At 52.8% G+C, this 27,643-nt stretch overlaps 1 protein-coding gene across 5 annotated transcripts; it reads right to left on the bottom strand.

The window, feature by feature from the left end:
- Positions 1 to 45: 45 nt before the first annotated feature.
- ano5a (anoctamin 5a) lies at positions 46 to 27,246 on the bottom strand. 5 transcript variants are annotated; one of them, XM_018765475.2, is made up of 21 exons: positions 19,773 to 24,138; positions 18,489 to 18,602; positions 18,038 to 18,102; positions 10,812 to 10,925; positions 9,409 to 9,477; positions 8,841 to 9,125; positions 8,310 to 8,429; positions 8,048 to 8,163; positions 7,828 to 7,962; positions 7,482 to 7,587; positions 7,221 to 7,281; positions 6,916 to 7,067; positions 5,827 to 5,901; positions 5,090 to 5,315; positions 4,529 to 4,707; positions 4,293 to 4,390; positions 3,718 to 3,848; positions 3,393 to 3,598; positions 3,098 to 3,300; positions 2,874 to 2,979; positions 46 to 2,744 (listed from the first exon to the last, which is right to left on the bottom strand). In XM_018765475.2, exons 3-21 carry the CDS (start codon positions 18,074 to 18,076, stop codon positions 2,514 to 2,516), a joined length of 2,652 nt encoding a protein of 883 aa, XP_018620991.1. In that variant the 5' UTR covers positions 18,077 to 18,102; positions 18,489 to 18,602; positions 19,773 to 24,138; the 3' UTR covers positions 46 to 2,513. The 5 variants fall into 5 exon arrangements, with proteins under 5 accessions (XP_018620991.1, XP_018620989.1, XP_018620992.1 ...); XM_018765473.2 differs by lacking the exons at positions 18,489 to 18,602; positions 19,773 to 24,138 and adding an exon at positions 26,969 to 27,246; XM_018765476.2 differs by lacking the exons at positions 5,827 to 5,901; positions 18,489 to 18,602; positions 19,773 to 24,138 and adding exons at positions 6,381 to 6,461; positions 26,969 to 27,246.
- Between the last annotated feature and the right edge of the window lie 397 nt (positions 27,247 to 27,643).

The following is a 27,643-nucleotide window of genomic DNA, read 5'->3' on the forward strand; positions in this document are numbered from 1 at the left end:
TGCAGTACTGACAATTATCCAACACATGATGCAGTGACACAGTTAGTTTATTAATCCTTTATTTTTTATTTGCCATTCCATATACTTTGGTGAAATTTACTTTGGATAAATGCATTGAGGGGAACAGTGAAGCGATCTTGTACAAAACTGTAAACTTAAAAGTATTTAAAATAAAGACTGATTCACATGAAATCTCAACAAGCACAAAGAAACAAACAGAAACAGAATAAAACATGTTGTGTTAAAAAAAAAATTAAAAAAACCCATAAACGGGAGTTTTTAAGGCATAAGGAGACGATAGAAAAGACAGAAAAGGCCACGCTCCGCAAGACTCCGCAAGGAGTTTGCACATGGATTTCGTCGATGCATAGATGTTTTATTCCTCCTGAACTGGAGCACGTGTCGGGGTCCCGGCGAGACCCCGGAAACGAGGCGTCCCTGCAGACGTCATTCACACAAGAGCCTTCATCTGAAATATCCCTCTTAAAGTTGGCTTTAAGTTCAACAAAAAAAGTAAATAAGGAGAGAAATCTTTCACGAGGCTACGGCAACCATGTCCACGGTAGATTAACCGATACAGCGGAAAAGCGCGCACGCGGTGAAGCGCTCTTTCACGTGCCATTCGAGGAGCAGGGAGATGGACGTGGCGTAACAGCCTCCGCCTATGATCGACCGTTGCCGTCAGTGAGGGGCATCGGTGTCACCGTCCGTCACGCCTCGGTCATTAGCTGCTCCATGCCCGACGGGAAACAAAGGTCGTCGCCGCCCGCCGTTGAGACGTGAACGAGTCAACAGAATAGGGGCCACAAGTGAGAAGAGTGGCCGCTCTTTGTGCGAGGCGCCACAGCGACCTGCACATCACACGCCACTTTTCATTAAGTGCTGACACTTGGTAAACAGAGGCCCATTAAATGGAGATCTGTCCTGTGGGCGCGGTGCCCCGGTGGCCTCCAGAAAGCGGTAAACACGCGACAGCTGCTCCTGCGAGCAGCACCCCCCAGCAGGTACACCTGCCTGACACAAAGGGCCAGACCCGCCGCCCACGGGTGGGCACCGTTTCCGTGCGCCTGTCACTGCTCCGATTTCCTGGAGAAGCCGTCACGACCATAGCGGGGGAACCGTTCTCGCCGTGGCCGGTCTAGAGGACAAACTACAGCTGGAGAGCATTTGTGCGGAACTGCGCCTGCGGGAGGGGCCCTGTAGCACCGCAACTACGAAACACATCAGCTAATGCAGTGGTTCTTGTCGTCGCCACTGGGCTGGGGGGGGTAAAAATGGCTAAAAATTAGCATAATATGCATCGGAGGTCTGCGGCTGCACTGCCCCGGTCAACACGAGCACACAGTATCAGCGAACACGTTTTTTCTTTGGCACCTGCATGAACGTGAAACGCAACTAAATGATGAACAAACTGTCTTCCCATCCTGGGATCCTTCATCAGTTGTGTAGGCAAATGTGTTAATTGGTGCATTCTGGGGAACCATAATCAGAGCGCATGGGAACTGGGGAGAGGAAGTGCCTGCATCTGTGGAACAGGACCATCCAGGTGAGAAATCGCTGAAAGCAACACAGGAAATGAATGTGTGTACGCAGACATGCAGACACACACACACACACACACACACACACACACACACACACACACACACACACACACTCTTATAGTGCAACGACAGCAGTGAAAACGGTGTGTTTCGCTCACACTCTCTGCTGGAGGTCTGCGCCATTGCGAACATGCTCACAGTGAGTTTGGCTCCAACCGCCTTCACCTTCTAAATGGGGTATCGAGTGTCGTCTTGCTCCTTCCGCGTGAACCTCGGAACATGCAGGTTATTGAGGCTGGAGCCCAGAGGTAATGCTCTGAAGAACGGCGCCCCCTGTGGTGACAGCGTTCGCTTCTTGGGCTCCGGCATCAGTTACTCAACTCGTGCCTCCGCTTACAGCAACGAAACACTTTGTATCACAGTTCTTATCAAGACAACCTTATCCTACAAATGATAAAGACGACACAGAAATCAGATTTCTTGAGCACTTAGTCATAGAAGCTTATTTCTGCAACATTGCTTACGCCATTCTTTGGTAATTATGCACAACGTATAAGGAAACATTGAACCGACGCTGGGAAGACTCTTATATAACCGTCTGAAAGAATAAATAACGAGGCGGCTTCCCCGCGAGCTCCACGGGAACATGCAAAAACTAAGAGGCGTGCGATGGAATGATCGTGTGTCGAGCGATGGCTCTCGTGAGGCTGTCCGCGCTCGGACAGGGTGCGTTCGGCGACGCTGCGGATCCCCATGGCGACGGGTGGGACACACTGCAACAGCACTTAGTGCGGGTGGGAAAGGGCCGCCTTCCCTCAGCGATTGCTCGTGAGGAAGGATAACCAAGGTCCAGTGAAGTCAGATGCTTGAGCTCTTCTTGGTGCATATTGGGAAGCTGGAGCCCCTCGTAGCGTCGCTGCAGCCGCTCGGCTTCCGGGGGCGCCCTGAGTCAACGGAAGGGGACGAGGGCTACAGGCACTCGGACAGCACCTGGTGTCTCTCGGCAGCCATGATCTGGGCCGCATCACACTGCACGTGGCCCCCGTTGCTCTGGCTCAGCTGGAGTTTGAGTTTCTCCACCTCGTAGTTGTGCAGGTACTCCTGGATGAGGTAGCGCTCGCGCTTGATACGCGCCTTCACCTCCGAGGGCACGTCCGGGATCATCCACGCCACAAAGAACTTCACCACAAACACCACGTGCTGGAGGAAGAGACAGAAACATCCGGAGCAATGGTGAGACACTGCGGATCCCATCACGCGGACACTCTGCTGCGGCGAAGGAGTCGACGTGGCGGCTCAGGACAACGGCGCAAGCAGTGTGTCTCCTACCTCCATGATGATGATGAAGGCCAGCTTCGCAGCCAGGATGTGCCAGAACTGCATGCTGTGCGAGTACTCCCTCTTGTGGCCCGGGGGGTAGCGGTAGTCCCGGTATCTGTGGGACACGGTACGTTACCAGTGTGTGTGTGTGTGTGTGTGTGTGGATACACACCTTTGCACTGCACATACTGACACACAAACATTCCCCGCCATGCACACACAGTCACACACACCTGCAGGTCGTGATGATGGTCTCGTTGAACCAGACTGGGTTCTCTGACTGATCGGGTCGATTATGTTCAGGGAACTGGGAGATTTCGTAGATGGACAGGCTGTTGTTGATGTAGCCCTCCATGGTGGGCGAGTCGCCGGGGTGGTAGGCGTAGTAGTACACGAGCCGCGGAATCATGTCCGAGGTAAAGGCCACGATAAACGCCTGGTGAGGGGAAGGTGTGAGAGAGGCTGAATAAAGAGAAGGGCACATGAACACACACGCACGCGCACGCAGGGATTTCGAAACACGCTCACGTTTGTGACGACGGACAGGATGGCCACACCGTTGAGGATTTCCTCCCAGGCCCCGATGCTATGCGCCTTGGCGGCCACGGGTCGCCGGAACTGCGTGGTGAACTTCCAGGCGTCGACGCGCACCTCAATGATGTTGTTGAGCAGAGCCAAGAGCGGCGCCAAGGGGAAGGAGGCCACAAAGAGCGTGATGAATCCAAACTGGATCACTGTGGGCGGGGAAGCAGATCCACGCGAGTGATGGGTGCGGCACCTAGACTAGTAGAGCTTTAGGTATGGACCTCAGAGCTCATAGGCGTCTCTGCTCTTTCAGAGGTTCGGAGCTCACCCATTTCCAGGTACTCATAGAAGAGGCCCAGCTGGCTGAAATTCTGCAGGTCGTGGTCCTGCTCCCAGCGGCTGTACAGGCTCTCAGGGTGATTGCGGGCCTTCCGACTTCCCCACCAGTTCCACAGCCACCTGCGGACACAGTCCCCGGAATGGGCGGGAGATGGCACCTTGCGGCACACTTTCACTGGCGGCTGCCAGGTGGAGGACGTGACAATGTGGCTCTCGCTAGCATGCTAACATGAAGCAAAGATGCTAACGCAGAGCTAACTTGCTAACACGTACAAAGAGGCCGTTGCTGCGAACTATACTCAATCTTTCTATGTCAGCGGGAGCAAAATCAGGGAGAATGTTTACATCGCCATCCTTTGGGGCCAACAGAAGGTTTTCTTTGGAACTCAGGAACTTCCTGTTTCTGCGAGAAATTTCCTGTTGTTTTCGTACATTTCGCTCTGGTCGGCAGACCTCGGAACAGCTCTACGGTCGGCGCTGCAGCTGCCGCTCGGACAGAGAGCCCTGTGTCAGACCTCAAGGACGTCCCGCCACGGAGACGGGGCTGGAGGAAGGGACACTCACGGCACCAGCGCTTCCTGGATGTTGCCCCACACTTGCTTGCCGGCCATGACGATGACCAGCTGGGTGGTCAGCTCGATGAGACAGCCGCCCGGGTCACACTGTGGGGAAGCGACATGTCAGCGAGGGCTTCTCGGCTTCCTGTAAATGACACTAACTGCGCTTGCAGGTCGAACAGCGGGAATTCAGGAGGAGGGAGACGCACGGGGACGAGACAAGTTCCAACACGGGAGACTCACCTCCTCGTTCCTTAGGTTGCTCTGGCCGCCGAACATGTAGGTGTACTTGCCCGGGTAGCCCACGAACTTGCCCTTGAAGAAGGCCACGTAGAAGCAAGACGAGTAGTAGTTGACAAACTGGAAGAAGAACATCTTCATCGTCAGCTTGTTCTCATACTCCAGGTGCGTCTTGGGGATTTCTGTTTGAACAGGACGACGGGATTTAAGCGCTGGGATCTTCGACCTCCTGCTTCTTGTACAATCCGGTGCAGGGAAACCGCTGGCGTGAGGAGGCCAGTGCTAGAACAGGAGACCCTCAGACCCAGTTGCGAAAGGATGACTTGTCAATGTGGCTGCGGGTCCAGTCCATCAGTCAATTAATCGATCGATCCATCAGTCAGTGAGGTTTCTTTCAGGAACAGAGCCAGCGTTAGCAGACTTGACAGCTTGAGGACTATTTTACGTGCTACCTGTCTAAGCTTTACGGCAAACTGCAAGCTGAACGCACTGCGATCACGGTCTCGGTGAACTGACCACCTGAGCGCCTCACTGCGAATGAGAGTGCAACGGGCGAGGCCTCACCCATGTCCGTGATCCAGATGGCAACGCGCTCGTACAGGAAGTTGAGCACCATGATGATGACAAAGTTGATGCAGGAGGCGGTGACCGAGGTGGCGAGCTGCGGCGTGATGAGGGAACCGACGACCTGCAGCTTCGTGGAATTTTCCTTCATGATGCTGGAGAAGGCGGCGTACACCGCCAGGCGGTAGGCAATCACGCCAATCATGCTGGCGATGATGAGCGCCATCTGTGGGCCAGCGAGGGAAAATGCTGCAGAAGCAATACTAATTCTGACAAACATGCATCTGAGCCTGCGCGGGCTGCACAAAACCGACACACACACACACACACACACACACACACACACACACACACACACACACACACACATTTGTGATGTAGACACAAGGTGGTGTATTTAGAAAAGAGAGATATAACAGGTATGCTGTGCTCATTAATGCTCTCCTCGGTCAGCTACCCCTCAATTAGTAAGACGAAGTACACACAGAATGGTGTGATCCAACACCAGCCCCCTGTCCCGCAGTTGTGGCGTGGAAGTGCAGCTGATGCTGTTGTTGCAGAACCCAAATGATGATAATATGAATTTTCGGGAGAGAGGCTTCCAGCTCCTCATCTCTGTACAGGAGCGGGAAGGGGGTCTGGAGGACACAACAACGCCAAGGGACGACTGTGTAGATGCGAAGAGAGGGACCGGGGAGTACGGGTGCAGCTGTGTACCAGTACGGGACAATGCTCACCCAGAAGAGAACGGTGGTTCCGGACAGGCAGAAGCGAGCACACTGGCTTGTTATGGGTAAGTAAGGTTCCATTTCCTGCACGGTAACCAAGCAAAGCAAAGACAAGGCAGTCAATGGGCATAGTGGTCAGACACTGGCAGGGAGCGCCAGCAAGTGGGACAGCGCTGGACGCCATGTTGGCCCTGGGGGAGAGCTGCTCGCAGGAGGGTCAGCCGTCACAGCACTGGCTTCCGATGAATGCGCTTGCTGATGACACGTCTCTTGGCTTCAAAGGCCATTTACCTTCTCTGGCACTCCTTTACAATACTTTTCTCACTTACAGTGAGCTGGGCGTCTGCAGTACAGACTTTTAAAGAGCAATCGGGCCATGTGCCTCCTCAACCGCCAACCACTCGAGGCACTTTGCAAGCACGCTTTGAGCGATGGAAGCGATGCCCAGACCAGATGACCCTCCTCCGTGCGGTCAGAGGTTCCCATCATGCCCTGCGGGCATCCAGGCTCTCCCAGCAGTGGCCCTTCTGCCCCGACGCTAGCGTCCTGTGTACCAGTCTTACCCACAGGACCACAGTGGTCCAGCACAGCAGGAGCTTCACAATGAAGTCTGCTGCCGACCTGTTGAGAACCCACTCCATTTCCTACGGGGCAGGGAGCAGTAAACAGTTACAGCAAATCTGGCTTAATGCTCACAGTGCCCCCTAGTGCTTCGGCACCCAACATACAGTAAGAGACCCGGTGAATACCCAGTACAGGACCAGCTTAACACCCAGTAAAGAACTCGATCAAGTGCTCAGTAAATACACAGTAAAGGGTCCATTAAACACCCGGTAAAAGATTGGACAAAGGACCTTGTCGATGATCACGTGAATAACATGGTAAAAGACACAGTAAATACCCAGTAAATGACCTGGTCAGGGTCACTGACAGCGCCTGGTAACGGAAGTGGTAAATCCCTAGTGAAGGACCTGGCAAATACCCAGTAAAGGAGCAAATAAATACCCGGTAATGGAGGCAGTAAACACTCAGTAAAGCTCACTACTGCCAGGCTCGCAGAGCTTCGACTGGCTCTAGCCCCCCCTTGGGAGACGGTACCTGGGTGATGCGGTTCAGCCGGCGGCCGGTGCACTTGGTCTCGTACTCGGGCCGGAGCTGCAGCTGCTGCTGCTCCTCCTCAAAGTCCACGAGGTCCCACTCGTACTCGAGCCGGGCCTGCCGGCGCTTCCAGAACTCCAGGAACAGGGTCACTGCAGCGTGGAGAACATGCAGGCGCTCACCACATATGGGTTCGACCACGGACCGGTGGGCAACGAGATGGCCGTGTGACGGACAGCGTCGCTCAGCCGGACGGACGACTGCAGACTACACGCGGTACTCATGTACAGAAGACGGTTACGTACCCCAAATACCCATGAAGATGGCGAAGAAGACGGTCCCCACGTTATCGAACAGGTTCGATTGCTGGAAGAGGCACAATGACGACGGCCGTGACCAACACACACATACTATTAAACGCTGCCAGACCTCCTTATTATATATTTCTAGCATGCCAACAAAACCGTTTGTTACTGATTCATCTGCTCAGCGCAACTCTTCTCAAATGCTCATTTCCCGACAGACCCCCCGACAGCCCGTATGACGTCGCTCGAAGCCTCGCTCACCCAGGACGACTCGCAGGTGGAGTTGAGCTTCCAGTAGCCACACTTCTTGTCGCAAAGCGGGCACATGACTATCTGGCCGCCAATCTCCGGGTTGCAGATCTCCTGACTGAGAGCACAGAGGGAGGGGGGCAGCAACGAGGACACCTGACGCCCAACCGACACTTAACCCCCGGCGAGAGCCTCGTTTGGGCGTCACGGGCCTTCGCCGAAAGGACATCCGTGTACTGGGACTCAATTTGACATTAATGTGTGGCGCTAGCTGTTTCCAGGAAGCCCGTGAGCTTTTCTTAAGCACGTACATTGAGACAAGACACGAGCGAGTGACCTTTCCGTCATCATTTCCTACCTCCAGACATTCTCGTCATAGGTGAAGAGCCCGTAGATGAAACAGATGAGGCCGACGACGGCGGCGTAGGTCAGCATCTCAGTGTAGAACCCAAGCCAGGCAAAATAGATGCCAATCTTCTCCCCATAGTACTTCCTGTGGCGGAAAACAACAGGTGCTGAACGGCCCCCTTAGTCATCCATGGGGGACAAGGACATGGGGACTTGAGAGCTACCCTCACCGGATCAGGTTGAGCGGCTGCTCCTTGTAGAAGCGGAAGAAGCGAGCCCAGTACTTGTAGAGGTTGTAGCGCTCGCTCTCGCAGTTGGAGTCCTTGGACGGTTTCCAGTAGCGGCACTGCGCGGGCAGGGACACGCACACAAACCGGTTAGCGTTAGCACGTATTACCGTAGTCACCAGACCAACCAAAGGCGCCCAGGGCCCATGTGGCAAAGCGCACTGATACTGTGCCGGCGCAGCAGTAGGGGGCAGCGGAGCCTCACATCATGCAGGGGGAACGCGGCAGTGTAGGTGCCGTTGTTGAGCAGCCGCTTGATGCCCTTCTTGTCCTTGTCTTTGTGCTCCTCCTTGTAGTAGGGGCAGCGGGCCAGGATGTAGTAGACCTACAGAGAGGGCGGAGCCACAGCCAGGTGGGTAGGGGGTGGGGGGTGTGAACCACAGCCACAGGCACTAGTTACCTTCAACTGTGTATCTCGCTGTGGGTGTATTATACTACTACTACTACTACTATTACTACTACTCATACTGTTACTACTGCTGTTACTGCCACTACTGTACTACTACTTCTTCACCAGTTTAGACCGTGTTGTGGTTTGTGACCAAATGACCGGACCCCCCATCACCGGACTAGACGAGTGATGCGAAGATGAAGCTGCGCAGTGTTTCCACCGGAGCCCTTTGTGTTCATTTCTTTTTCCCTGCGGGACCTGAACCCGCAGCCTTCCCGTGAGCGGTGTCTCTCTAGGTGTGGTGTGGGGAGGTTGGGGTGCGGCTAGACGCAGGCGGTCACTTACGATCCTGTTGCGAGTGGACGGAGGGAAGAAGGTCTCCTTGTTGTCAATGAGGAAGAAGTCGATCTTGTTCTTGTCGAAGGGCGATGTGAAGTAGTCGGGCTCCGGGTTCATGACGGTCTCCGGCAAGCGGAAGGGCTTCGAGAAACACTTTACTGTCATCTCCTGGTGGCTCGGGATGTCATTCACTTTGAAGGGCACCTTGATCTTGAGCACGTCCGCGTAGGTGGCCAGCACCTCCCAGGGCGTGTGGATCTTCAGGAAGTAGGTCTTGCCGTCATCCGATTCCTGCGGAGGGGCGAGGTAGGTGAGGAGGGGTCAGAGCAGGAGCAGTGTGGAGCATGGCCATTTTCTGTGTGTGTGTGTGTGTGTGTGTGTGTGTGTGTGTGTGTGTGCGCGTGTCCTCTGTGTGAGAGTGTGTGTGCATGCAGCAACTGTGAGCTTTCTATGGGCGGACAAGGAACATTACATTTATTGCTGACAGTGTGTGCCTGTGTGTGTGAGACAGAGAATGTGTATGTATGTGGTTGTGTGTGTGTAAAATAGCGTGTCTGCCAGTCCAAGTACTCACTGATTTGTCCTCTGTCTCCAGCTGCAGTCCCACTTTCAACAGGTTGGCCTCAAACTCCTTCCTCCTCTCCTGTTCTCAGACACAAACACACACGGAACAGGAATTCTATCAGGAAACGTGTTTCTCGAATCTTGAACCTTCTGCAGGGACAGGCTGACAGAGCAAGGAGGCCGCCACTTTGGTCATTCCAGTTCACCGTGCCGTTTGAAGGTGACACACACACACACACACACACACACACACACACACACACACACACACACACACACACACACACACACACACACACACACACACACACAGACCAGCAATGCTACATGAGACAAGGAATTAAAAGCTGTTGCCATGGCAGCAGCACACTGCTCGTCTTCATCAGGGCTGCCTGGGTCGCAGTCACCGCATCTGCATTGGGACAGTGAAGCGGGTCCTCATCGAGGCTCCACCCACAGCAGCATGCCCACGAGACGGACCGCCACCAGCCCACATCGCCAGGACAGAAGCGAAAGTGGCCCCAGTGACGACACATGATGAGCAAAAGCAGAAGAGAGGCCCTGTCCCCGCAGCCGCAGCCAGTGAACACGGCGGGCGGGCAGGACGGCTGGCTGTGCCTGACAGCACGGCACTGTGGGACACGGGAAGCTGACTCACTGTCAAGTGCAGCGCCTGATGCCTGAAGGGCTCAGAGAGAAAACACAACTGTGTGGCGGTGTATTAAAATGTATTAATACTTCATCTGCCGGGCTGTAGGGGATGGATACGTAATCCTAACCCCCCCGTCCCCCATACATACGTGTCTTTAAACTGTGGACATGATGAAGAAGACACAACCAATGCTACCGCTCCTGCCGCCAATCAAACCACACAAAGCACATGGTACCATGGTACCAACACTGGAGAGCTCTTCAAGAACTAGCTAATGATGGATGTAGTAAATGTGGTAAATGTGGCCCTCGTGTCCCATCCATGAGCTCAATGACAGCGCACAAGACCATTCCTGTTATTTATTTGTTCATCTGACACTTTTCTCTAGGGTGGTTTACAGTGAGATGCTTGTACACTGAGCTACTTACACTGATTTACCCATTTACGTGGCTGGGTGATTTTAACTGTTTCACTTCGGGGTTAGTACCTCGGTCAAGGGTACTACAGCAGGAGGTGGCATTCGAACCTGGGACTTTGGCTGAGGGGAGACACCTGTAACCACTGCGCCACCTGCTGCCCCTAACAAGATGAAATGAAATGCAATGGCTTGCGGGGTAAGGAGCCGGCTGGCTCCGCAGCACCTGTTCGACCGCAGAGTGATGAGCTCATTATTCACAACACGTTTGTGGAGCAAAAAGCTGAACGAAACATCACTGTGATGACGGAGAAACTGGGTTTGTCCTCCAGTGTTTTTTTCTCACCAGCTTCTTCTCGCCATCCTTGGTCTGGTCATCCACGTAGGACAGGACAAAGTCGATCCTGCGCACCCCGTCCCGGAAGTAGACCGAGTCTTTGCTCTGCTTCTGCTTGTCAATCTGCAGGAAGATGAGCAGAGGAATGAGCGTGGGTGCGGCACGCACACACACACACACACACACACACACACACACACACACACACACACACACACACAGAGCAGCAGAAGTCCCACACTGGGTGTTTCCATCCCTGTCACATGGGCTCAGTGAGGTACCAGGTGTCCCCCACCACTCATCACCAACAGCACCCCCTCTCTTTGCCATACACACCTCTTCCGTCTCCGCCCTTCACTCCAGTGCACCCACATTGCCTGCAGTTCCCAGAACTCCCCTGCGCCACATGCTGGAAGTCATGCAGAAGAGGTCTGGCTTTCCCTTCCTGCTGTTTCAGCAGCTAAAAATAACCCAAGAGCTCATTTCCTTCCCGCCACCCTCCCCCGCCCTGCTCATAGCCCCCCCCCGACCCACTGCCGCAGAGGGCAGGAAGAAGCCGTATCCTTGACAACTGCCTCACACAAGCAAAAGGAAGAGTGATTCACCGATTCACCTCGGAGTCCATGTTGAACCCTGAGCTCCATGGGCTGCGGCCAGACTTCGGTTTAAGGAGCCGAACAGCACCACCCGTCACACCCCTCCCACGACCCCATCCCGTCCCGGGACAGGATGCCACGTGCTCACTCTGCGTCTGCTCGGTGTCTACCAGGATGGACGAAGGGGGAGGAGTAAGGGCTAAAAGAGGCGTGCCATCTGTGTGTGTGTGTGTGTGTGTGTGAGGGGGAGAGAGAGAGAGAGAGAGAGGGCAAGCGCGTATGTGCCATCTAGTGTGGTCTTTTCGTACAGGCCCTTTAAGGAAACGCCCTTTGGTTCCAACAGGAGCATCAGAAGGAAAGATCTTGCAAGAGGTTCTCTTAAAAGTCACAGGACCGTTATGAACGTGTATGTGTGTGTATGCGTATGTGTATGTTCACCATGACAACACACTGCTGACATTTTAAATGGTTAAATCTGTTTCAGGGTCATAAACCAATAAAAGGACAGGACTGACCAACTCCAGTGTGAGAGACTCCTGTCCACTGTATAAGGATGGGCGGGACAAGTGTGTGTCCGCGGTGTGTATGCTAATACATATGGGGGTGTCCTGTGTGCCCCAATGTACACGTGTGTGTGAGTGAATTTCCCAGCTCAATGTAGTGAAATTAATTTCTTAAAGTTAACTTGCTTTTTGAAGAACTGAAAAAACATGTTGTTAGTTATAAACGTTCATTATTCTTGCAGTTTGATTTAAAGACAGAGAGACTGTTGTTGGTACAGTGATGTGCAATGGATGGCAGATCTTTACAGTCCTTCACACCCCAACAGCATCCTGAACTTGGACCCTTCCACTGCTGTCACCACACCCTGGATCGTCGCAGATGACCCATGATTCCAGGGCTCTTCCCAGGCTCTCTGTCTCTCATTTACAACAGTTACACGTCACAGACAGGGAGATATCTGGGCGTCGTCCGCGACCACAGTGGCTTCCTGACTGTGGCCAGGAATACAAGGGGTGTGCAGCTGGGCACTACAGTGTGGCACTATCCACTGCATTTCCTCCACACCAGAGAAACTCCAAACAAAACGGCCATCTTCAGAGGGGCAGCCAGTACCAAACAAAACTACCATCTTTAAAAGGGACAGCGAACACCAAATGAAGCTGACATCTTTAGAAGGACAGCCAGCACCAAATTAAACCTATGCCTTCAGAGGGACAGCCAACACCAAACAAAACCAACGTCTTCAGAGGGACAGCCAGCACCAAAAACGAAACCGCCGTCTTTAGAAGGGACAGCCAACACAAAACAAAACCACCGTCTTTAGAAGAGACAGCTAACACCAAACGAAACTGCCATCTTCAGAGGGACAGCTAGCACCAAACAAAACCATCGTGTTTAGAGGGACAGCCAACACCAAACGAAACTGCCATCTTCAGAGGGACAGCTAGCACCAAACAAAATCATCGTCTTTAGAAGGGACTGCCAACACCAAACGAAACCGCCATCTTCAGAGGGACAGCCAGCACCAAAAACGAAACTGCCGTCTTTAGAAGGGACAGCCAACACAAAACAAAACCACCGTCTTTAGAAGAGACAGCTAACACCAAACGAAACTGCCATCTTCAGAGGGACAGCTAGCACCAAACAAAACCACCTTCTTTAGAAAGGACAGCCACAGCAAACAAAACCGCTGTCTTTAGAAGAGACAGCCAGCACCAAATGAAACTGCCTTCTTCAGAGGGACAGCCAACACCAAAATTGAAACTGCTGTCCTTAGAAAGGACGGCCAACACCAAAATCGAAACCACCGTCTTCAGAAGGAACAGCCAACAAACAAAACTGCCATATTTAGAGGGACAGCCAACACAAAACGAAACAAAACATGCAAAATGCCACAGAGAATCATTTCATCTGTTCTGTTCCCCGTGTTACACACGTCTCCAGTTTGGATGACAAGTGTGGAAAGAGGTTTCCGGAAGTGTCTTACCCAAGAACTCGACACACTCTACTCCGCACTTGACACTCCGCTAGGCACCAATGACACACCTACAACTGACCACATGAATACAAAGTGCGGCCGAATCAATGGAAATTAAAGCTGCTCAATGAGTCCCAGTGAAATTATTCATTCAGTCATACAAAGTGCTCCTGCATGTCAGTTAGGGCACACACACTTAACACACACTGTTTGAACATGCATAGCCCCCACTGTTACTGTTAATACAGCATTAGCATACAGGTGCTCTGTGCCCGGATGCGCAAACACACAAGCGCTTGTGCGTGCGTATGTGTGCGTATACCTATCAGCTCTTCAGTGCTGACGCTCACAATCACTGGAGCTGTGTGGGTTGGAGGAGACGCCACTAGGGTCTTAGTTTTAACAAACACAGGCATCCTTTTAATAACTGCCCTGATGAAGATGAACAGTCGCCTTCTTCCTCCTCCTCCTCCTCCTCCTCCTCCTCCTCCTCGAACCTCCACTGTGGGTGCAGAAGGAGCCCTGCGCACTTTTGTGCAGTTTATTTTCATTTGTTTTATTTTTATCTGATTGTGGAAAGAGCAGCTCAGCCGACCACACGCATCCCAGCGCGTACCATATTTTTACTGCATTACCTCAAAATGGATCCGCCTAAGAGATCTTTTTTGAATTAAATAACTTGAAATGTTCATTTAATTCCCGCCCTGGGTGTGTCCCCTCCCCCTCCAGCCTTGCGCCCTGTGTCGCCGGGTTAGGCTCCGGTTTGCCGCGACCCCGCTTGGGACGAGCGGTTTCCGACGATGTGTGCGTGTGTGTTCATTTCATAACCACATAAACCTGTCAACCAATAACAACATTTCCAAAAGATGTTTTTTGGGAAGCATGCTCTGCGTGTGTGTGTGAAGACAGATGCAGGCTTTGTCTGGAGCCATCAGAAGAGGGCAGGTCGCACGGGCCGGCGCGAGACAGCATCTTTCCACAGGTGGTTCACCTGCCTGGAGGGTGAGGATGGAAGGGCTGCGCGTGACAGCGGCGTGTTTTTGTTCTCTCCTCTTGGGGGAGGATGGGTCACAAGCAAAGGTGCGAAGGAAACAGTGTGTGTTTAGAAGAAACACTTGTTGATGATGTTATCGTCATCAAGGCCGTTACTGCTATTGCAGCTTCGTGACTCAGGCTGAATGACTCTTTATAGCCACTGATAACATATAATCACCGACCAAAAGGCATATTCCTATCAACGCATTTATTTACCCCGCAGCTGTATAAATTATTCAAACACACGCCTAGTTCTAGGCCCACTTTTCTGTGGCTGGAGGCGACACTCAGGCTGCCGCTGTTACGTGGCAACAGAGCAAGCAGCTGCAGCACGTGTGTGTGACCTGTGCCGGGCACCTAAATGCAGATGAGGACCCTCTGACCGCCCTGCACGGGAAGGGGACACAGGTCCATGCGGGGACGGGAAGACTGCAGTCACATGACACTCTCAGCCAATCACAGGCAAGGCCAGAGCAGCTCGCCCCCCTCTTTACCGTGCCGTACCCGGGAGCGGAACTTCAGGAACAAGGCTCTCTTCCTCCAGATCTGTGGGGTGACGGGGAAAGGAGTTTGCGTCTCACACTTCATCAGGACACTCACCTGAAGTGGTGCGCAGGCAGGCACACACACTCCTTCACAGTCACTCGAGGAAAATCAGTTGGTCGAGGGAACATGACAGCAGTGTGCCTGAGACAGGAGGGGCACTGAAGCCACACGCAACACACATGTGGTGCTCTGTAATCAAACAGCTGGGAGACATTTAGGTCCTACTGAAATAACACAAGAGCTCAGGAAGGCCAAGTTTAGGAGAGCTGCGGTTCTGATACCGTGTAATTAGTCCAACTAGTGTGTGTGTGTGTGTGTGTGTGTGTGTGTGTGCGCCTATGTTCCTCTTTGAACGTTTCACTGTTGTTCAAAGACAGTGTCCCAGTGACTGTAATCATGACAGTAAAGAAATAAATCACGCGTCAAACCCATGCACTGCCTCCCTGCGCTATAAACAACACACTTACAAAGACAAAGACTTTGCACTTTATTTACTTGCTTTATTTTTTTGATTTCTCTTCCATTTTCTAACACCTCTGCGCGCAGGGGAGCGAATGTGACCCGTGTTCATCCTCCAAGTCGCTAGACAGGAGTAAGGAGCACTTAAAGAGAACCGTACTGACTCAGTTAGCGTAAAGGTTATGAAGGAACAACTCGGTGTCAGTGCCAGTATGTCCAAGAACTGGTTGGACTTCCAATGGGAGGCGACCTCGACGTGTCAGAACAAGACACACCTGTGGGATTTTGGGTGCTCATCACATCTGCTGTATTTCCACACCAAAAAGCCGCTGCCCCTTCCCATCATTCCACACATCCCACCTCATTGAAACACACACACACACACACACGCACACACACACACGCACACACACACACGCACACAAAAACCAGCGAGCACTCGATCTCGTGCATGAGACAGACGAGGACAAACGCATAAGGCAGGTTCCAGCGGACAGAGACAGGGTTCGCAGCCCATCCCGCGGTCGCGGACACCGACGCTCGCAGACGGACACGCACGCGCTGGTCCTCTCTTACCCCCGAGAGGTTGGAGATGAGGCACACGGACGTGTCCCCGATGTCGCTCTGTGCGTTGCAGGTTCAGGTGTGGGGGAGAGAGAGACAGCCAGGTTAGTGCTGTGGACAAGGAGGGGTTAATTGCCAGCAGGGTGGAGAAGGGAGATGAACGTGAGGTATTATTACTGAAATTAAAGTGACAAGCAGCACAGTGGCGAGCAGGGGAAGGTCCTTCAATGCGGTCAGTGTTAACGCGCAACGGTCAGACAGGAACTCAACCGCAAGTGACCACAAGGGGACAACAGCAACTTGTGACAGTGGCCGAAACCCAGAATGCAGCACGCAGCAGGCAACGCAACGAACACGAGAACGTCCGCAGAACACACACACGCTTCGCCTCTCGCTGTGTCTGCGCTGTCTTTTTTGGGGAAAACTCTACTTCCACACGCGGAATTGTCCAGACGTCCTCGACGCGATGTCCGAACTCGTGCGGGGGACACAGTGGCCTCATTTAGTTAGCGTGCTTTGTGAGATCATGGATATCACACGGATATCTCCAGTTGCAATACAAGTGGCACCGAGTCCCCGAAGACAAACTCCCACAATCCCCTCTACCGTGCCGTAGGGAGCTCTGGGTATGCAGAGTTCATACCTATCGATAGATCCAGTGCACAGGTTCCAGTCCCCCGATAAGGAGACACGATGAAGCAGAAGACAGCACTGATGTGGAAGACAAACCCTGGGCTGTGGGTTTGGACATGGGTTTAATCCCCACTGAGCGTGTGTGGAATTTGCCTGGCCTCTCCGTGTTCGTGTGGGTTCTGTCCCACAGCGCAGGTGAACTGGTGGTTCTAAATTGCCTCCAGTGTGTGTGTGGAGGGGGGGGTGCTACACTGTTCTGGTGTATACATTGGTGAATGACGGTGGGGAGTTCAGCGTGGTGTACCTAGCACTGTATGTCATCATGGAAAGCAGTACATGAGGACTAATCTGTCTTTCAAAAAAGGTCGTGGTCTGACATGGAATGTTCCGGAAGACTGGAGGACAGTCAGGGTGAAGGAAGAATGTGGAGGAGAGATTTCACTCTTTGCTGACTCACAGGCCTTTGGTGCCCCCCCCCCCCCCACACACACACACACACACACACACACACACACACACACACACACACACACACACACACACACACTCACGAAAAACAGAACTAGAATTTTCAGCATTGCACCCTTATTTTGTATAAACAGAGAGTCTCTCTAAGTGGCGTTCGTGCTGCTGTATGTCGGACAGAAGGGGACGCTGGCGTTTCTGTCTCTCTCTGGAACCGCAGCGTCACAGGAGCGAAGACAAAGTGGTACGAAGGCCACGCAGGCAAAGTGTCACAGTGGTGCTGGTGTGGATCTCAAGGCCGGAATGCAGGCAGACAGAGGAGAGCAAAGGCAAACTGGATCACGGAAACCCAGAGGGATGAAGCGCGTGCGCGCACACACACACACACACACACACACACACACACACACACACACACAGGCACACGCTAGCCTTCAGTTTTAAAGCAGCTGTTTAGCGTCACAGACCAAATGAGACGTTCCAATGATGCAGTCTCGTGCATCGTTCACACAGTGGATATGGACCTCTGCTTGTCACAACGCAAACTCCATTCAGAAAGCCAGTGAAGTGCGTTTCCAAAATAGAAATGGTGGCAGGAGCGTGATCCCAAACAGGAAACTAAAAGAGTGTGTCCCCTAACTGAGAGCAAGATGAGTAGGTTCCCCAACAATAAGAAAAAAAAAAAAAAAATGAGTGATTTTCCAAAAACTGAGATGGTGGGAGGAATGTGATCCTCACGGGAAATGAAAGTAGTGTGTTACCTAACAGGAAGCGAGAGGAGTGTGTGGCCCACTGGCCGTTTCATGATGGAGTGATGAAGGTCATGTGTTCGTGAGCATAGCACCACACTGATACACACACACACACACACACACTCTCCCACAGCCATTATACTTCTGCCCCCACTACTGGAGGGTGTGTGTGTGTGTGAGAGAGAGAAAGACTGGGGGCCTTACCTCTGAGAGCCCAGGGAGGGGAGATTCTCCGGAGGACATAGAGGGGAAGCTGTGGCCATTGTCCTCTGTAAGGAAGACCAGGGAGACAGAGAGAGGTCAGGATGAATCCATGATAATGACCCCACACGAACCCGGATCTCTCCACCACGGACCAATCGCCGCCCAGCAAGGGGGCACCGGCTAGTTGCGTTTCCCGGAACTCAACCTCAGCAAAACACCGAGATGTTGCACAAAGCCGGTGCGAGGAGTTTGTAACCTCGCAATTACTAATGCTTTCATGTGTCAGAGAGGAACATCCTGTGACTCAGCTGCTCAGTCCTGCTGCGATGATGCCGAGTCAGGGCTCCTTGTGGAGTTGCTTTCTGGGATGTGTAGTATGCCCCCCCCCCATCCCCACTCCCATCCCCATCCCACCCGCACAGGAAGTGGTTTCCATGGGTCATACACCTACGGTGTGGCTCGGCAGGAAGGAGTGCTGGGCTCCGATAAGGCGCCGCGCTACAGGACTCTGGGAAATGATACGTTTCTGCAACTCCTTCACAGCTGGGATGCTGCGTGGAGTTTGCTGCGCAGAAGAGCTGGTGTTACACAGTAGAACAAACGAGAACCTTCACGTTTCCATGCAGCGTCTAAACTATTAGAGATGCTACAGAAGCTCAGAGAGGTCACATTTCATACACATTACGTCACCGCTCTCCTCCACGCCCCGAGGCTTTGAGAACGTGAGCTGGTGGGGTCCAGCCTGAGCTCGGCCAAGAGGCGAGGCGAACAGGAAGCAAAGAGTGTATGTAGCAGCTGGCCCGGCAGGGGTGGAGGGGGTGCTAAACTTAGCCCAGGGAGAGACAAAGAGAATTCCCATAATCCTGCAGGGAACATCATGTGCCACCAGACTTCTGCTGAAGGGCAAATATTTAGAGAAGTGAACTACTTGCTGGAAGAGGACTCAAGCGCTGGCCACTTTATTAGGTACACGTTGCCATGACGACTAGGGGCCTGCATGAATTCAGCTACATAGTGCTGGACACACCCTGCAGGGCTCTTGGTCCACGCTGACTGGACATTGCTGAGGTCCTGCTCCCTTCCGCAGCGGGATGGACAGGCTACCTGGCAAATGGCCTGCACGCTTATATTCCTTCATTATAATCAAATATGAACTGCTTTTTTTTACCCAGAAACTGCTCTGAGAAAGTGAAAATGAAAACGATTAACAAGCGACCGCCGCACGAGGTCTGCGGGGCAGCCTTCAGCCTGTTTCCACCCTGCTGGACTCAGCGGGTTCAACGGTGTCGCCGCCGCTCCCACAAGGCCCTCTTTGTTCCATACCAAGAGCTGGAGCAGGAGGGACGTGTTTGCTTCTCCCTGCCCTGACGAGGGGCTCGTCTCCGCCTCGCACCTCTCACACTCCAACACCGGGAGGAGAGAGGGTCGCGTGCGAGCCGAGGGCACCGAACTGCCGTTAAGAAGGTTAAATCCCTTTCGGAGCGGAGAGAACAATGAACAAAACTTGCGGTGACCCTTCAGCCAGTAGGTGGACACTGAAGTTCAGGATGCCAAGAAGACCTCCACAGAGCACAAGGAAGGTGCAGTATTGTGGAGCACAGCGTTCCTGGCCTCTCGGTACCCCCTTCAGCTCTGCCGTCCAGTTCACGCCTCCCGCATTCCTCGCTCAAGGCGAAACGGACCGAACCGACGCAGGGAGTTCTTATCTTGAGGAAAGGCTGCACTCACCACTCACCTTTACACTTTTACCGCATGTCCTGATGAGACCAGCTCTCACGGTCGCGGTCCTCAGTTCCGTCTCCGCTTCGAAAGGAAACCCACTCAATAACCACAAGACACAGTTCTTTACAGGGTGACCTCTGGCCCCGCCGAGACGGTCATTGGGCATCCGTAGGGAAGGTTGCCACGGGATCACAGGTCAGAACGCTACAACTGAAAGGTACAACTTCCACGGTTTCAGTCATTTATGACCTTTTCAGGCAACATGAAAGACACACGTGTCAGTACAACTTTGGGAAACACGTCATCATATTAGCATTTCTTCTAAAATAACCTTAGTGCATTTATTCGGCAGGCAGCCATGGCCAAAGACACTCAACGCTCCTGGGATTTGAACCACTTACGTACCGTGTCTATGGCCTCAAGCTGACCGAGTGCTACGTGTAACTCAACGTGCAAACTGACCAGCGGCGAAGGTCCAGAGGGACACAACGCTCTTACAGGCCTTTGCACGCAGGACTGCCTGGGGCCCTTCACACACTCTTCTGCGGCGAGGCGAACACACCTCTGCGGTCACACCTGCTTCACGGTTCATCCCAGAGCACGGATCTGCACGGTTGGATGCCTCACACATCCACCACAAATCATTAGATCCACCATGTCGTTTGTATGGGACTTGATGACGTGCCAAACGCGGATCCCACGATGCCGTCCACGAGGACGCATTTGCATCTCTTTCCAAACATCGAGATCATATGGAAATTTTTAATGCAGCTTGAATTTGTATAAACCTAAATGAGCAAATCGACGTACAAACTAATTCCCCTCATAGCGTTTGTACCGTGATGCACAGGGACAGCAGGACGGACCGCCCCCAGAGCGAGGGCAGTTCACACAGTGGCCCTGCTTCGAGAAGACAGCCAGGAAACGGCTCCTGGGACAGAAGAGCTTCTGTCCACCGAGAGAGGAGAACGGTCCTGATGGGTCGGGAGCATCTGGCTATTCATTCACATCTGCACTCATTTTAAGGCCTAATGCACTTTGGAGCGTACCGCGGTCCAGAAGCGCATCTACCTGTCGCATCCTTTCAAGATGGCGAGGGAACTTTGTACATGCGTGCATGCGTGCGTGCGTACGCGTGTGTGCACGTGTCAAACACACTGCCACCCAGACAATATATCGTACACAAGTGGAAAACGATCCTTGTGTTTCTGAAACCGTACACAAGTGCAATTATTTGGCCCATGACACGGACTCGTTGGCCACGCTGTTAACACCTCTCTGGAACCTGGATTCGTTTGGGTAACGCTTCTCTCCGAAGTCACTTCCAACTGCAGCCTTCTCACCACGATCACACCGATCTACCCATGTAAAAAGCAGGGTCACTTTTGCGGTATTGGTGCAAGCTAAGCACCTTGATGACGGCGCTTACAGCGGGAGGTGGGATTCAAACCCAGGTCCTTTGAGCCCAAAGGCAGTAGCTCTAACCTCTGCACCACCCGCTGCCTCCGAACAAGCCCGCGCGGGAGATGAGTGTGTGTCGCACAGCACCGAGCACCACGCCCGAGTGTCGACGTTGGGGACAAAGACCACAATTACATTACGCTGCACGTCTCCCGCTGTCCGACTTTCTGTTTATCCTAAGATCAGATGCCAAACCGCAGCAGCGCCAGGCGAAACGGTGAGTCGCAGCACAGGACTCACGGGGAACAGAGCACATGTAAATAATGAGAATGAAGCATGAGAGGCACCGCGGTAATTATTCAAATGGCCTCAGAACATTTGTCAGTGCGGCTGAGGAGAGGTGGAGCGTGCGGCCGCCGCAGCCGGGATCCGTGCAGCGTGTTCCCACGGTAACCCCACTTCCTCCTGAACGGTCCAGGGCTTCTGGTCGACCGCCCACGGTCCCCGATCCAACGCCAGGCAAGTAAAAGACCATAAATGGAGGTGAACGAGATCGGCCTGATAAGACGAACCCGTCGAATGTGCTGGCAATGCTTTGTAGAGCTCTGCACTCCTGGCTCCTGCAGAAATTTCCTTCAGTCCACGTGCGTTTCACGTGACGCGTCTCTCCTGCCGTGCCTGCTTGTACTTGTCTCTGTGCTCCGACAGCAATGCATGCTGGGAGAGCAAAGAACCAAGACGCGAGGCGGAGCCGCCTGGAGTAAAATTACACGGCAACAGACGGCTTCGTGGAAAAGCGTACGTTTGCGACACAGATGCTGGACCGGGACAAAGCGTGCAGGCAGACCGGGTTCTGGGCTCCTACAGCTCCTCCCAGGAGACAAGTGATCACGAGACCCTCATCAGGGGACCCAAAACCTTGGGCTCAAAGTTGCCGATGCTTGGATGCCACGTGTGTCTTTATGTCCGACGGGGACACGTGTGGACGTCGGCACCTCCCGGGACCTCCCGGCACCTCCCGGCCCTCTCTGCCCACAGATCGCCTCGCTGCCGATGTGCCGCACCACGGCATGCCCGTTCCGCGTCACCCGTTCTTTCGCTGCACACGGAAAAGCAGGGCGATCCCCCAGCAGGCTGCACCCCATCTTAGGGGCTCCATCCTTGCCAGAACCAGGAATAACGTCAGAGGACCTTTGAGACGAGTCCAGATAGAAACGCCCTTCCACAACCATGAACCGTGGCCTTATTGTTCCCCAGGCCTCCACCCGTACGCCCCCAGCAAAGGGAAGGGATGCGCATTTCACGTAAATTACAGCCTTTCGGCACAACATGATAACTGGTCAAGGACATTCAACAGGTGTCCAATCCCTGTAGTGCGATGGATTGTCGTCTAAGAAATCATTGACTCAATCAGTGCACTTTGAGTAACGTGAACTCGGGCTGCAACTTACTGTTACTTCTCTGTTTTTCGCCGTTTCCTCGCTACCGTGTTGTCTGACCTCCCCGAAGAAGAGCGTGGAGCCTCAGCCACGGACAGCCGAACGTACGACGGGTAACGGCGGCTCAGCTGGGCTTCGGCCACAGCGATGAGGGACGCCGAGGTGCGGAGGACACCAAATGTGCCATGTTTGTGCACTCTGAGCCCTGCGCTGCACCTCATTTTCCTACAGGACTACGGCGAAGAGCAGAAAAAGAGCAGGCGGTGAACGGCTGAATGTAAATGGTGGTAAAGCAGAGTGTGTTCAACTGGCACCCGAAAATTAGAATAAAAGTAAGAGTAAACAGGTGAGACCAGGCACCACCCCTTGCCACCAGGGTACCGTTTGTCCCTCTTTACCCCTTTTTACCCTTCCTCAGCCCTGTGTTCCTGGACACAGGAATACCAAGGAGGCTATAGGGTTTCACAGAAAAGACAGTGGCAACGCTAGGGTTGTGGGTTCGACACCTAAGCTTCTTTGCCTGTAGCCCCGCCCAAGTCAACCGTCCTTGCCGTCGCCCCCCAGACAGACAGGCCAGCCACAGCAACCCGCCCGAGCCCAAACAACCACCAGCGTGGGGACGTCCGCAGGGAGTAGCAGCTCATTAGGCGCGTGTCTGTCTGCAGGGAATTGTGGGAATGCATTAATGAACCCATGAAGTTCATGGTAAACATCATAGCCTGGTCTGCTTACCCCAAGTGTGGGATCAAAACCAGGAAATACCACATCAGTGCCCCGTCCGCCCTCTTAACTGTTCCAGAGGAAGCCCCTTTTGGGCCGACACAGCGCTGGAGGCGAGAGGAAGGAGGAGAAAGGGCGGGTGCCAAACCAGCGCTGGACGGAGGGATCCAAATCATCTCTGGCGACAGGAAGGAGAGATGTGCGGTGATACTGCGCTCAAAGTGCTGAGAGCCGCTGGATGAGGCACAAGAGTCATATCTCCGAGAACGAGATAAGAGGGAACGCTTCATCTCAATTGCCTGAAATCCTTGAACCTTCGTACATACACGCGCACACGCAGCACCGCGAGCCGTACCACCCCGACACGGTCATCTCCTTAAGACCGAGGTGTCAGTGAAATGAGGAATGAAGGGCGACCTGGTAGCGACGCCAGGAAGTGCGGTAATCATACAGCCAAAGGGGTAATAAGCTGTGTTTGACAGAGCTGTGCGAGTTCACAGAATTAGTGATAACGGACAATAAAAAAATTAAATTAAAAAAAAAAGTCATGATAAGGAAGGTACAGTTCCCTGAAGTGACCTCTGCTCATACTACAGTATAACGCTGTATTACACAGTCAGCTGTGAGAGAGAAGCCACGTGTTCCTGGAAGGACCGTGCACGGTCAGCGGCGACATAATGCTCAGCGGTGGCTGAACACAGCACACCTCAGAGGGTAAACAGTAAACACGGCGGAGAGACACGGTCCCCCTGCTCAGACGGGCCCGCGGGGGGTGGCAGGAGTGAGTCAGGCCCACTAACGTTTCATGACCATGTTTAGGTGCAAAGGAATGCGAGTCGGGCGGCGGGCCGACCGCCCGACCCTTAAAGGGGAAGTGAGGGGGGGGGGGTCCCGGGGGGTGGGAGGAGGGGGTCCCGCGATCACAGAGCAACTGACTCCTCTTAGCTTCTCCAACGCACTCCGCTTTCCACACGGGTTAAGAGAGGAAAAGCAAACAAAAGGTGCTGCGAGCACAGAGAATATAAAACCACAGTCACATTTCTGTGCGACACTGAAACAGTGACTGAGCTTTTGAACGAACTGATGGGATCCTTCTTAATAACACAGTACCCCGTGTACAGTACCTCCATGAAACGGCCCAAATGGCTCACGTACCACATTTAAACATACAGTCATTGAGGGTTTATGCATTTTAATCTTTTTTAAATCACTTTTTCCATTATTACTTCTAATAGGGCACGGTGACACAGCGAGTAGCGCTCCTGTCTCACAGCGCCTGGGTGGTGCGAGAGGATTGGGTTCGATCCCTGCTCAGTCTGTGTGGAGTTTGCACGTTCTCCCCGTGTCTGTGTGGGTTTCCTCCGGGTGCTCTGGTTTCCTCCCACAATCTAAAGACATGCTGTTCAGGTTCACCCATAGTGTGCGAGTGACAGAGAGAGTGTGTTCTACTAATGTATGGATGAGTGACCCATTGTAAGTAGTGTATCTAGTAGTGTAAATCACCTTGGTGTGTGGGCTGATGACACTAAATAGAGTTCACTGGAAGTTGCTTTGGAGAAAAGCATCCGCTAAATAAATAAATGTAAATGTAATAGGATGCTCGTCGCTTGTCTAATCCCCAAAATTTCTGTCTGTAACAGAATAAACAAGATCTGTCAGTGAACGGTGACGAAGAGCCAAACGGGACGCGAGTGTTGGACCACCTTCATTGAACTCACTTCCACAGTGTTCACTCCTCGTGTCTTGGGTTCCCAGCTGGCCTTGATCACTAGGATGAGGAGCTTTGCGCACCACGTGTTTCTGGGCTGAGTTCGCCAACCGGGTATAGCTGAACTCGAGTTTGTGGAGACAATATTTTTTCATTTCAGTTAAATTATTTTAAAATATTCAAATAAGCAGAGGGGTGCGGTGGCGCAGTGGGTTGGACCACAGTCCTGCTCTCCACTGGGTCTGGGGTTCGAGTCCCGCTTGGGGTGCCTTGTGACGGATTGGCGTCCCGTCCTGGGTGTGTCCCCTCCCCCCCCGGCCTTACGCCCTGTGTTGCCGGGTAGGCTCCGGTTCCCCGCGACCCCATGTGGGACAAGCGGTTCTGAAAATGTGTGTGTGTGTGTGTGTGTGTGTGTGTGTGTGTATTCAAATAAAAAGGCCCAAGTACTTTTATTTATTACGGGTTTATCTGGAGTTTCCAGAGAACCTTACCGATACGTAAACTGATTGATGTCTGCACTATTAACTTTTTACTCATTGTGATAGTGATGAAAATAAATATGGAGTTATGAACGGACTTAGGGGTGCGGTGGCGCAGTGGGTTGGACCGCAGTCCTGCTCTCCTGTAGGTCTGGGGTTCGAGTCCCGCTTGGGGTGCCTTGCGACGGACTGGTGTCCCGTCCTGGGTGTGTCCCCTCCCCCTCTGGCCTTACGCCCTGTGTTGCCGGGTAGGCTCCGTGACCCCGTATGGGACAAGCGGTTCTGAAAATGTGTGTGTGTGTGTGTGTGTGTGTGTGAACGGACTTCCTGTATGAATTTTCATTTACAGTTTTTTGTTCAACTGATACTTTCCTCACCTACAATGATTCAGCCGTTTATAAAAACCAGGACTCTACTGGAGAAGCTCAGGGTAGATACCCCGATCGAGCTTATTACAGCAACAGGTGGGAATCGAACCTGGGACCTTAGAGTCTAGACAGCAACGCACAACCGATGCCCAGCAGCCAGTTTAAGGATAAAAAAAGTGGTATTATATGATAAACGAGTGGCACCAAAGAGACAATTTATTTCTCAGAAGTTTAAAACTCATCAGCCCTGTTTCAATCTAACACAATCTAACAGTTTTGTGACTCCAACCCAGTTGGGATCCAGTCCCTCTCCTGGTAATGATCAAGCCCTGCTTATTTGGGATCAAGTTCTGCTCCCAGTATGGATCGAGTCCCTCTTGTCACAGAGCCCAGTAGCACCAGGCTGCACGTTTCATACAAAAAAAATGTGTGCGACATGGCTTCAAACGAATGCCCTCAAGCACGGGGTAACAAAGTGTACGTAGTCAAACAGCGTATCCCTTCACATGTAACAGCATAGTGGTAGAGTAGTATTAGAGCTGCTTTCTTTGGACCCAACAGTTGCAGGTTCAAATCCCACCTCCAGCTGCAAAACCCATAAGCAAGATACTTTCCCTAAATTACTCTGGTAAAATTACCATGGCTGTAGGAATGGGTAAATAATTGTAAAGTACCTTATAACTCCAAGTCACTTTGGAGAAATGTGTCAGATAAATTTAACAGTGTATTTCTTGAGTGTCACAGTGTATCTCTTGAGTGTAACAGTCACAGTGTATCCCTGAGTGTAACCATGTACCACATACCTGCATCTCTCTTGAGTGTAACGTATCTACAGTGTATCTCGAGTGTTACCCTGCACAGTGGAGTCACGCGGACAGTAACAAAATCAAAATGTCCCTTCACACTCTGACTCTCCACGTTCCCGCTGTGTTTAAGCGAATCTGTGTGGGGGACAATCATCAATCTCACCGGACTGACCTCCAAGTTCTCGCTCCCTTTCAGTCAGTCATTATCTCTGTCCTGAGTGGGTGTGGACTCTAACACTCTGCCTCCGCTCCTGTGTCACCCGGTCTTCTCGAACCCCGGACACGTACCTCCGCTATGCGAGTCATCTGGGCTCCTCATCTCGATCAGCGTCTCGTCTTTGTTCTTCCCCGTCAATCTGTTCATGGTTCCGTGGAGTGAGATGGACCGGAGTCCAGCGGAGGACAGTGCTCAGTGGGAAAGGGTGGTGGGGTCCGCTCTGCCTGTGCGATCTGCTCGTGCTCGTGCTCGTGCCCACCACTCCGGCTCCTGCTCTCCTCCTCGCCTCGCCTCCCCTCCGACTGAAGAAGTGCGTCTTGCGCTCCGCACCGAGCGCTCCAGTCCCGTTAAAGGGGAGTGGCTCCAGCGCCCTTTTCTGTCGGCCAACCATTTAGCGGACCTCGTGCTGCGCGCATTTAAATAAGGCAGAGAACACGGCACGTGGTGAACGGTACCAGAAAGTGTACCAGTAGGCTGTGTGACCGCGTTTCGATCCACTTCTAACCTTTTGGTTAAACGAGGGCCGCGAGACGAGTCCAGTGTCTCCCTGGCCTGGGGCGTCCAGTTGCCAGGGTCACGTGTCCAAAGCTTTATTTCGAAACAGGAGACAAGATCTCGCCGTGGCTCAGCATTAATGGCCCAGACAGAAATATCAGTGCATTGTGGGATGCGACCCAAAGCACAGAGGAGACCTACGGGCACAGCCTGCGTGAAGTTCCATCACAAGTGATATCAAATGCTGGGAT

The sequence above is a fragment of the Scleropages formosus genome, chromosome 5 (assembly GCF_900964775.1).
Source record: "Scleropages formosus chromosome 5, fSclFor1.1, whole genome shotgun sequence".
Classification (NCBI taxonomy): domain Eukaryota; kingdom Metazoa; phylum Chordata; class Actinopteri; order Osteoglossiformes; family Osteoglossidae; genus Scleropages; species Scleropages formosus.

Excerpts from the sequence above, each read along its gene's own strand:
- ano5a (XM_018765476.2), bottom strand. The coding sequence starts at position 27,044 with ATGAACAGATTGACGGGGAAGAACAAAGACGAGACGCTGATCGAGATG. Across the intron at positions 9,126-9,408 it reads TGGAGACAGAGGACAAATCA|GAATCGGATGACGGCAAGAC; the intron begins GTGAGTACTTGG and ends GCCCCTCCGCAG. Across the intron at positions 3,599-3,717 it reads CTATGAGTACCTGGAAATGG|TGATCCAGTTTGGATTCATC; the intron begins GTGAGCTCCGAA and ends CCCCGCCCACAG.